Source organism: Syngnathoides biaculeatus, chromosome 8, assembly GCF_019802595.1.
Source record: "Syngnathoides biaculeatus isolate LvHL_M chromosome 8, ASM1980259v1, whole genome shotgun sequence".
Taxonomy (NCBI): domain Eukaryota; kingdom Metazoa; phylum Chordata; class Actinopteri; order Syngnathiformes; family Syngnathidae; genus Syngnathoides; species Syngnathoides biaculeatus.
In genome coordinates, this window is record NC_084647.1 from 2714221 (window position 1) to 2726018 (window position 11798).

General features: G+C 39.3%; 1 protein-coding gene across 1 annotated transcript; it reads left to right on the forward strand.

The window, feature by feature from the left end:
* Window positions 1–802: 802 nt before the first annotated feature.
* Window positions 803–8107, forward strand: dhrs12la (dehydrogenase/reductase 12-like a). The gene is made up of 10 exons (XM_061827309.1): window positions 803–858; window positions 2158–2291; window positions 3247–3329; window positions 3416–3511; window positions 3618–3699; window positions 3767–3828; window positions 4060–4164; window positions 5393–5483; window positions 6039–6176; window positions 7923–8107. Exons 1-10 carry the CDS (start codon window positions 803–805, stop codon window positions 8036–8038), a joined length of 963 nt encoding a protein of 320 aa, XP_061683293.1. The 3' UTR covers window positions 8039–8107.
* The last annotated feature ends 3691 nt before the right edge of the window (window positions 8108–11798 follow it).

An 11798-nucleotide genomic window follows, 5' to 3' on the forward strand; every position in this document is an offset into this window, starting at 1 on the left:
GGATCCCACCTTTGCCACACCTACTCCACACATACACAAAATGGTAGAGAGCAATACAGAGACCTAGGGGGAGAACCGTGGGGGTATTGTGGACTTTCCTAACCTACTTCACAGGTATCACTGAGCATGTCTTTTTGTCAAGCAAATAAGATTATTCCTGATGTTGCCGTGGTGAAAAGTAATTCAAATAAAGTACCTAATAACCGTGGTACATTTTGGACATGATGGAAAAAGACATTGATTGGTTGATTGATTGATTGATGATTGATTGATTGATTGATTGATTGATTGATTGATTGATTGATTGACTGGTTGGTTCATTCATTCATTTGATCACAAGGGGGGCCAACCCAGCGAGTTTATCGCACAGGGGACCCAGCCGGGGGGACATCACCTACTCATAAGGAGGCCAAACACAACTGAAGAGCCCAGCCTAGTCTCAAAGGGACCCTCCCCCCCCCCCTTTTTCTCAATGTGAGAACAATGCAAGTTAAACACACTCAAAATGCCTTTTGTGTACAATTGACATTTTTTAAAAATGTGTAACTTAATTTTACTTAAGTAGAGGAATTAATCGCCACAGAGACTGTACTTGTATTTCAGTCACAGTGTGATGACATTTGTCCCCTCTGCTGATTGTAATCGGAGCAAGTGAGTGAATGCACTGCTGTCGCTCGCTGTGCCGGCCACTAGTGGGCCGCATGCATTGAGGCTGCTCTGCTCCACGTGGTGTCCGAGCGCAGCTAAAAAGAGGAACAAAGAGGGGAGAACATCCTGATGCTTCCAGAGTCAGAGCGCCATCATGTCTCTGTACCGCAACTTGGCTTGGTTCCTCAAGGGGATGACAGAGTTCACCAGGTATGATGGACGCTCTCCTCCCTTCTTTTAAGATTTAAATTTTATTTTACGCCTCTAATGCCCTTCTTTGTTTTTGCTTCAGGATACTATAAATATATCAATAATTTCCTACCAGTCAAAACTATGTGTGTGACTATTGGTGTTATGGCAATATAATTTCCCTCACAGGATTAATAAGGATCTATCTATCTATCTATCTATCTATCTCTATCTATCTATCTATCTATCTATCTATCTATCTATCTATCTATCTATCTATCTATCTATCTATCTATCTATCTATCTATCTATCTATCTATCTATCTATCTATCTATCTATCTATCTATCTATCTATCTATCACTTGTGCCGTGACTTTACATAACAATTGGCAGATTGTTAAAATTGTGTAATTGTTCTATTTGAATGGTTTGACTGTAAATGCCTTTTGTGATAAGTGTGTACAACAGTGTATTGTAAAGTGTAACATCTTGGGCGATGGAAAAGAGACGAGCATTTTTGTCGGAGTGTATCTTTCTAATTTGTAAATAGGATACGGTACTGTTTATTTCTGTAGAAGGTGCGAGAACAAAACGTTGTGCAACATAGAAAGGCCGATGAAGTACTGATAAAAAGAAAAAACATTGGTACTATCTTAATTTCAGTGTTTTAAAAGTAACATATGTTTCATTTACACAATATTAAGACTCAGCTGCAGTACAAATTGTTGTTTGCATCCACCAGAGCAATTGTAGCCTATCAGAGCCTTTCCTCATTAGCATACCAAGAGATGAGTTTTCTCAAAAGGTGCTTTTGTGATTGTTTCCCTTCTGCCCTTTGTTCTGTGTTGTTGCTTCTCCAACAGAGCGACCCGGTCTGTGCCTGCACTAATAGCTCTGTGCATGACACCACTGAACAGAGGAGGGTCTCACACACCCTTGTGCAGCTTTCCCCAACAATAGCTTCCAAAACAATGGTCACCACACACATACTCCGATCCCGTTGTCAGTCACACTCAAACTCTTCTTGTCGCATCTGCTACCAGGCACAATCTCTCGCTCGTGTGTGCAGTAAAACTGTGAGGAGACACACTACCAAGTCTGCCCACTCAGCCTTTGACCTAAACGCTTTCTCTTTCTCTCTCACTGTGAAGTGAGATCAGTTGAGTTTCAATACAATATGACCAGTGCTTAAGCTGATATACTTAGTTGAATGTAAATATTATCCCACCTGAGTTTGAGAGCCTAGGACATACAGTGGAGTCCCGATGTGCCAAAGGGCAGGCCTCTGAAGTAGAAATGTCCTCTTTTATTCCCCACAGGAGCGCCTTCTTGTCAGCTTCCAAGCGCTTTATGGAGAAGGACCTGGAGGTGTCTTTGGCGGGGCGCTCCTTCATGATAACTGGAGCTAACAGTGGCATTGGGAAGGCCACGGCTATGGCGATCGCAAGGAGAGGTACCTAGCCCGAGTAGCATTTGTTCTTATATGGGCCAGGTGTCAAACTCAAGGCCCCGAGGCCCAGCCTGACCCATACGTCTATGTGACGGAAGCCTTCTTTTTTTCCATCAAATCCTTTCTTTACATAAATTGAACAATAGATGCATACTTATGTATTTAGTTGTCATGATTTTGGGAAATTATCTAAATGAAAACAATTTGCTATTTCCTTTTTTTTTCCATTTAGAAAAAAAAAAAATATATATATATATATATATATATATATATATATATTACAGAAATTGCTGCAGACCAACATAGGGTCTACCATGAATCTGACCCAAAGTCAGCTGAGATACACTCAAGTGAACTCAAAACCCAAACAACAACTGGCCGTATAGGAAATGTAGAGATATTCAGTGATTCTTATCCCATGTCATGACAATTTAGATACATTGTATAAATAATCGTGGTGCATCTAGCATAAGGTAGACTACAATAGAGCATCCTAACCAACTATAAAATTAGAAATTGACATATGCAAAGATATAGAATTGCAGTACTCTAGTATTATGGTTGCACTTCAGCATCTTCCTTTCCTACTAAAGAAATTCAAATATTTCATGTGATGCACATGCCGAATAAGATAAATTTTCTGAGCTTGTGCATAACACTTGTTGAAATTAGAAAAATAAAGGATGTTCAAAAATGGTAACTGTCAAACAGACAAGTAGGACTTGTAAATACTGCAAATATGTGAACTGAAAACACACAGTCGGGAACATTTCATGAGTATTCATTTTAGTATTTACATCACAACTGCATTACAGCACAGGTAAATCATTTGTCTAAGCAATCTGACAGAAATATATATTTCAAATAACTGGGAAACTATTTGCATGCCTTATCATCTTGAACTCTTGTTTATTAAAAGACTGTTGCTTGAACGCCTTTTGAACATTGTTTGCCACAGGTGGAACAATCCACATGGTGTGCAGGAACAAGGACAAGGCAGAGGAGGCGAGGGCAGAACTTGTCAAGGAAACGGGAAATAAGGTAGCGGAACCCGTGTTTATCCTGGCATAATTCGAAAAAACAATGACACAGAAAAGCTTCACATAGAATCTAAATGACCACCACAGGAGATCTACGTGCATATCCTGGATATTTCTGAGACCAAGAAGGTCTGGGAGTTTTCTGAGGCCTTCAAGCGGAAGTACAAGGCTCTGAATGTCCTGGTGAGGAAAAGTCTTGACAATAATTGTCAATACCCCAATTTCCCTGTCAAAATTACTCACATCTGTGTCGTGTTACTAGCTCTTTATTGTGATTGATCATGTGTAGATTAATAACGCTGGCGGCATCATGAGTCAGCGGGAAATGAACGCGGAGGGTTTTGAGAAGAGCTTTGCCACCAACGTCCTCGGTGAGTCGCATATGAGGTTTGCAACTGGAAAGGGAAGTGGAGCACTTCATTGTTGTCTCTCTTGCAGGGATTTACATTCTCACCAAGAGTCTCATTCCTTTGCTGGAGAAGAGTGGAGACCCCAGGGTGGTGAGTCCGGGGCACATCGGTCTTCAGTCTGGAGGGTTGATTCATGCTCATTTGAAAAGAAAAGACTTGATTAAATATTGGGGAGGGGGGGGGGATAAGGTATCTGGAATGTTTTGGAATTGGGCCAAAAAGGTTCAACCTTGGTTTCATTAGTCCTTATTGCAGAGGAATCTCTGATCAGGTGGTCTTAGAAGTCTAACCTCATTTGTGGCTTGATTCGTCCTTGTGCAGATCACTGTGTCATCAGGAGGGATGTTGGTGCAAAAGCTCAGGATAGGGAACCTGCAGTCTGAGAGAGGCCGCTATGACGGCACCATGGTCTACGCCCAACACAAGGTATGATGAGAGTTTAGAAACCTACCAAAATAAAACTGTATTCATCCAATATTTTGGTTAGCCCAATAGGTAAATGAGCAAACGAAAGCAAGTTAGCAACAGCTCTCATGATGGTGGTGGGCCATGCATTTGGTAACTGTACACCAAATGGGTATGTAGTACCCTCAGAGGGGATTTATCCAACTTAATCCACCTCTTAATAAAACCACCATTATATCGTAATCATAGAAACTATCAATATTGTACAGAAACACCATTAAACAGCACAGAGTTGTGCCATGTACACCACCATCTGGAGTAATTCAGAATCAATATTTCTTAAATAGCCATGTGAAAAGAAGCTGATTTTAAAATGTATTAATGTGTGCAGATCGAACTTGACTTGTACTGACGAAGAAAATATGCTTACATTATTGTTGCCAGCTCTCTGAGGCAAATTGGAAATGGGATTCCTTAATAAACCATTCCAGTTACAAATATCTAAAACGACAACATCATTCAGCACTACTGATTCTGAAGTCCCTGGGAAGATTGGATTGCTCTGGCAGCACAGAGAGGCTGAAATCTGATCCACATACAACTACAGGAAGAAGTGCAGCCAAGAGAAATACTACAAAATGAAGAGAATGAAGTGAAATAAATTCATACATTTTTAGTTCAGTGCTTCTGATTGTGTTTTGGCCCCGTTGGCTCTGATGCCTCCCGAATGCATATCGTGTAAAAAGGGCAATGTGAGAGAGGCTTTTGGTTTTGGGTTGGTTTCATAGAGTTTGTTGAAGATAATGGACTCTCTGTTTTGGTAGACGGGGTATCTCCAGTGGGACGCAAATGCTTCCAGATTCATGCACAGACTACATCTAAATTGGCGCAAGTGAGACTGCTGGTCTAACGTGACTTTGGTGAATTTGATCATTGCTGAGACAATGAGGTTGGTCACCGGTATCCAGAAGTCATCACTAGCGCGTTCTATATTTATACATTCAAAGGGAATGAGAGGAGCCGCTTTGATTGCCAGCGAATGAAGTCGACTGTAGACACACCCACACTTCCGCAGCCCGCCCAATTTCCAAAGCGCACAACACTGGGCAAACTCAGCCCTGGCACACAATTGCACCACCGGTGCACTTTACACCAGTCGTGAAAATAGGGCCCAATCTGTCAATCACCAACTAATGGTCTTAAGGGTACTTCTTTAAGACAGGTTTGTTTTTGCATGTGTGTCTTGCAGAGGCAGCAGGTGGTGATGACAGAGCAGCTTGCCAAGATTCACCCTAATATTCACTTCTCTGTCATGCATCCTGGCTGGGTGGACACTCCTGGTACGCCATTAAAATATCATATATATATTTCTCTTTTATGGCACTCAGCAAATTATTACTCTATTAAGTAAATTCAATTAATTTATAAACATAATTAAATCCAGCAACAACAAAAAAAAGTTAAGTCTCCAAAGTCAAATCTCCCCCAAAAAAATAACTAAAATGGTACTTAAATGTAGTTCAAACAATAACCATGAGTGATGTTGTAGAAAAGTTTGGAAAATTTTGTGAGATCTGAGTATCTAATTAATTAACTTCACAAGTTTGTTTTGCTTTTTCTTTGGTGGTTTTTCTGGTAATGACACTCCAGAAGGTACAAGAGATGCCAGAGGACAGGTAAAATAATAAATAGAGTCAAAACTTGTAGGAATAGGTCCGCCGGCTTCATATAAATCACATATACTGTGCGTTGTTCTCCAATTGTAAAATTGGAGCTGCTTCTCGCCACCTCTGTCCCCATTAGGGATGTTCCCTTGTTCAACCACCATTTTAAATGGAAGAGGCTGATTATGCGTTTATTTTCACATGACTCCTTTTCCCCTGTGTGTATCTCAGCGGTAGCAAACGCAATGCCCGAGTTTCATCAATCTATGAAGGACAAACTGCGGACCCCGGAGCAGGGCGCAGACACTGTAGTGTGGCTGGCTGTGTCAGGGGCTGCCAACGCCAACCCCAGCGGACGCTTCTATCAGGGTAAACTCTTTGATGTTAGACTTTTGTTTTTTAACAAATCTGGTACCTCGGTAGCTCGACTAAAGAGGAATTGGCACACAAACCCTCTCAGATATAAATTGAATGGTACAGTCAAACACGTAAATACAAAAGATCATGTGGCCTGCAATAGGTGGTCAATAGGGCATCCACCTGGGGGGGTTGGCACATTTACATTTTGGGGGCATAAAAATGGGATCTTGCACGCCACTGCAAAGAACGAGCAAACATTTACAGAAGGCCAAAGTTCATGTATAGACATTCAGACAAAGACTAAATGACCATGTTCCCGATGTCCTTCACTAATGTGACCATGAAAGGCACACATGCGACACTACAATTGTTGCTGGGACTCAGCTTGTCCCAAAATATAGTAATTACCCTGTGGGAACAAGTCTTTACATTTCTTTTTATTGTTTTACTACCTTACTATGTTTTATTTTCTTTTTTTTTATGAAGTAGTTTACAGTGGCATTTTTCTTGATTAAAAATACATTACAAAAATTTTGTTGGTTTTTGGGGTGGCTGGAATGTCATTGGGGAACATTGATTTGTAATTTCCTTGAATTGAATTACGGTCCTGGTCAGGGAATGGATTAAATTCATAAATCAAGCTATCAGAGTAGGTGGAGGAAAACAGTAAAATTAAGAGCTGCTGAATGGAACTTTGTACAAACAAAAGTTTGTATTGTGTGTTCGTGTGCGTGTGTGTCCATTGCAGATGGCATGAGCAGCTTTTGGGTGGTGCCAGATACTGCTAGAGTACAGTGCCTCTATGACACACACATACACATACACACATTAACCTCAGTGACTTGAAAGAGGGATGTGGCATTCCAATTGGGGTTATTTATATTTTGGAATATTTCAAAACATTTAAACAAATAGTATAACAAGTCTTAATCGACTGGATGTGGAACAGCACATCTGTATCAGATGTACCAGCCTTAAAAATATAAACGCAAACTTTAGAGACACTCAAACAGGAAATTGTTCTGTTTGTTGTCATTAGCTCGAGCCAGCCCATTTTTTAAAACAAAAACAATGGGAAGAACTTATTTTTTTAACATGCTGTTTCAAGTAAAATTCAATTTGCATACTCCTCTACAGTGGAATTGCGAGACCTATTTCAGTGGTGCTTCAAATTGGTCTTAAGGACCCCCTAAACAATTTAGTTGTGCAAAACACCTTGGGGCTAATATACAAACTTGAACATTTCCCATTTATACATGACTCAATAAATTTGAAAGAGAAATGGAAGTGTAATTTATCTCATTACTTCAGTTAAAAGTATGCAATTTTACAACACGGAGTATTTTTCATGATGTTTTTTTATGGTTGTCTTACTCAGGAAAACCCCAAATTTACCATCTCAAATAAAATTAGACAGTGAGTATATTTTTTTAATCGTTTTGGGTAGGAATTAGTGTAAAAGTATTTTCCATTGCTCAATGAGGATATTATTCACATTTTGAAATGACAATTTTTTTCCTCCCTTTTCCTATATTTTTACACAAATTATTGGATTCTTAATATCTATTGTCCTTTTATTGTCCAGTATTTTATTTTAATGCATTTTGCTATCCATATACAAACTGCATGTGATCATTAACTATTTGCAGTGAATGAATAAAAATGTTCTCCTGCGACTCTCAAGAGGGAATGGAGTACCTCTTATTTTATCTTTTATGTTATTATAATGGTCACATTAAATGTGTGCTCACACAGATCGTAGGATGGTGGCCACCCACCTGCCGCTGGCTTGGACCCACAGTTCCCCCCTGGAGGAGCAGAAGCTCATATCAGCACTGGATGACCTGGCCAAGATGTCCCAACCACATTGAGGTCGAAAGGGGGCACCAGTGGACACTCACCAGTAAAATTAGTAATACTCACCAAGACCGCAGCCAGTAGCCCACCTCGCTCATACCTTCTTGTAATTATTTTATTAAGCACCTTAATAAGCCTCTTTAAATATGAATTGCTTCTTAATTAGGTAAAACTCTATTTGACCTTTGCGTTACAAAAACTAATACTAAATGTTTTCATTCTGAGAGCATTAGTCTCCCACATTTTTTTTACTGTGACTTTTTCAAAAGTTGTCAATCAGATGGGAATCTGATAAGGCCAAAGTCTCAGCCACTACAGTATTTATTCATGCAGACCCAGCTATGGCTTCAACCACATTTGTGTCTATTGTTAATATGTGTACCTAACAAGATGTCTATCTTGTTTTTGTCATCTTACTGTGTAGCGTGTTGATCTTGAGCTGGGGTGCTCTCTCTGGCCCTTAAATGCAACGCAAAGAAGCACTTTGCATGTGCACTCGAAACATTATACGTGTGTACTTATGAGTAGTATCTACCTTGCACTTTTGACAATGAGCTTCTTTACTGATGATACTTAAATGTTTAAATGGATTATCAAATAAAATGACAAAAATGGAACAGAGTAACTTCTGATTCTCAAAATTACTCACCAGAGAAATGAAGACCAAAAAAAAAACAAACATACTGTAGTATCTTTATTATCAAGCAATGACTCATTTGTCCCCGACACAGTATTGGTCAAACAAGGAATTCCTCAAGGTATTTATAACATTGTTTTTTTTTTTTTTAAACAAGTGGACCACAAACAGAAAAGGTGAAATCATTGAAAGGGTTTGCGGCGTAATGTGAAGTGACTCATCTGGCAATATTGTTGACACTTGTAAAATGCCTAGACTCTCTTTCTCTGTAGTGTTGAAGGATCTAAACCAGACATGAAGCACTTCATATACAATATATATACATACAAAGTGAGCCATCTGGTGTCATGAAGGCAAATAACCATTTAGAAGTGGGCAAATACACATTGGATGTGAAAGGCTGCCACTAATGAGCACACAAAGCACAAGATGAGCTGAATGCAAGAACGGTCATTACCACATGAGGAAATAAAGGCTTTGAGTCTTGATCAGCCTAGTTACCCACCCTGTGGACCTTGTGAATTTTTAAATACATTACTGCCTCCTACAGATGTGACAGCGATTTGATCACCAAAAGCCTGCAGATCTTTACAAGTAGTGTCAATTCCTTGTTGTAAGAACAGTACGAGAGTGATGATTGGTACAGGATGGCAAAATTATTCTGTTGCTATATTAAGGTCCCTGTCTATTTTTCAAGTATTTGGTGAAATTCACACTTCACCTCCACCTCTTTCCTGGCCCTAACAGAAAGATATAAATACAGTGGTAAAAAGCAAGTAGGTTTCCTTTCATAGGGAAAGGATCATATCTTCCTACTAGAAAATGTACAAATCTGCAATTGGCAGGTGAACCGTTCAGGATGTTCACCGCTTCCTCATCCACCCTCTGGCACACCTGCGATCCTAGTGAGGTTAAGCGGTGCAAAAGAGAAATGAATGATAAACGGTGTCAGACAGTGACATTGGCGAAACACCCCAACACAGAGTTTTTCTGTCCTCCTCGCTCGTGAAAAACTAACACTTTTGAAGCATGACTGAACTTAAACTGTCCGAAACACTCTCCAAGTCAAAAGGTAAGTAGACATGAGTCTTATTTTCAAATAAATTTCAACCATAGTATGACAAGTGCATATCAAGTGTACTGCAATTTGTCAGAAGAATATCATGGACATTTTATTAATACAGTATCGCTAAATGTGCATTTCTCCTTTAAAAAAAAAAACCCTCACTAAAAGGCAATACAACACAAGTATTTCCCAGCCAATATCCAATAACAAAAAGTTATCGTCAAATATAAAGATCGAAAAGTCTGAAAGGGGTGTAATCTAACAAAACATAGTAACTTACATTAACATTTTCACCATGTCAATAGTGGACTTGAAAAGTCTACATTACAAAAGTGTCTAACTCATTTTTGTTGTACACCACATAACAGTTTTCCTTGGAGGACCGTCGTAACCGTGAACCCATATGTGTCATTACCTTATATTACATATACATTAAAAAAAAATTTGGATAGTTTTGAAATGATAAAACGATTAAACATTGTTTGTTTATCTACCGGTATTATTCATTTTGAACAAAGGCAACAAGTAGCAACAAATTCTTACAATATCACAACAAAAGTGAAGACAATTTTCAAATTGATATTTTACCAAGCAACATAAAGTCGAGGGATATGATTTTCTTTCATGGGCCATATAAAAGGATGTGGGAGGCTGGATCTGGCTTGGAGTTTGACATCTGTAGTCTACACCATCCTTTAAAATGCAAGTTTATTTTCATTAACCAGTGAAGACCAGAGTTTTTTTTAATGACATACGACAATGACAAACTTTTTGGAGTTTCCTTTGTGACATTTTACTATAGAGAACATTTTTAAATTACTTGGGGAAAAAATGGGCAGTGTCTTCTAGCAAGTTAAGCCTCTGATTTCATATTAGCCTGGTCGAAACTGCAGATACCAGTAATTTTAACCATAGCACAGGAGATTAAAATGTGCATGTATTACAAAGGCCTTAAACTGGAATTTCACAATGAGGGAAAAATCACAATTAAATCCTTTACACATGATTTACTACAAATATAAATAAAATACATCAAAATCTGGACGTGATCAGAGAACCAAATAAGGTAGACATTTAACAAAAGCACAAATCAGCCACCTCTTGTAGGCGTGCAACAATTGCAACTATTCTTCACTTAGTGTAAGAAGCAGTCTCGTGCACCGTGTTTGTGTATGTGGGAGAGAGGGAAGGGGGAGGGGGGGAGGGGGACAAGCAAGAGGGATGATTACATGGGAACAATAAAGTACTGACAAAAAACTAAAAGGCATTAAAGATGTGTTTGTCTTTAAGGCTTTGAAGAACATCAGCAGCCCTGCCTGACACAGCTGAACATTTTAGCGCCTAACTTAGTGCTTTCGTGTTAAAAATCCAATTCAGCGCACTGAACTTATCCTTGAAGTAACTCTCAAAAGGCTTTTGTGTTTTCTCAGCAGTCCCACGTGTGGTAAAGCTTATCTAAAAACGGTGCAATTAGTCTACACGATGCTTAAGTTCAACAGTCAATTTATCCACCTTAGCAGCAGCATGTTTGATAATGCCGCAAATGCTGTAAGATGTGCAAAGATGACCTGTTGCTATAGCAACACAGTTCTAATTTTCCTCGACTCACTTGGGACTGACACAGGGGAGGCGGGTGGGTCAGTATCACACCAGCTACATCACTTTTGCGGCGCCATGTTAAAATGTACTCAATGTGTGGGTTATGATTGAGTTACACAATTGAATCCGTGTTTGTCAGTGGTCAGGGTAACACTGAAAATGAAGAGCCCCACCCCGTGATAACTCATTAATGTAAAACCTCCTGAGAGTGATTTAAGGCCCTCTGGTGAAATTGAGACAAAGTTGTTTTTCGGAGGGGGGTAGGGGCTTATTAACTGGGATCTGAAAGGCATTCCAGACAACTATTTAATTATTTTTTTTTTTTTAAACATGAAGAAGGGTATTTGCAGGTCTTGGGGTTACTATACATTGTACAGAGTAAGACAGTTAGTGGACTGCAAAAATATGCAACAGAAGCGTGAATATGTTTTTACAGGAATGGCAGGTCAGGAATTCGTGAATCCTAATATTA

Excerpts from the sequence above, each read along its gene's own strand:
- dhrs12la (XM_061827309.1), top strand. The coding sequence starts at position 803 with ATGTCTCTGTACCGCAACTTGGCTTGGTTCCTCAAGGGGATGACAGAG. Across the intron at positions 2,292-3,246 it reads TATGGCGATCGCAAGGAGAG|GTGGAACAATCCACATGGTG; the intron begins GTACCTAGCCCG and ends TGTTTGCCACAG. Across the intron at positions 3,330-3,415 it reads TCAAGGAAACGGGAAATAAG|GAGATCTACGTGCATATCCT; the intron begins GTAGCGGAACCC and ends TGACCACCACAG.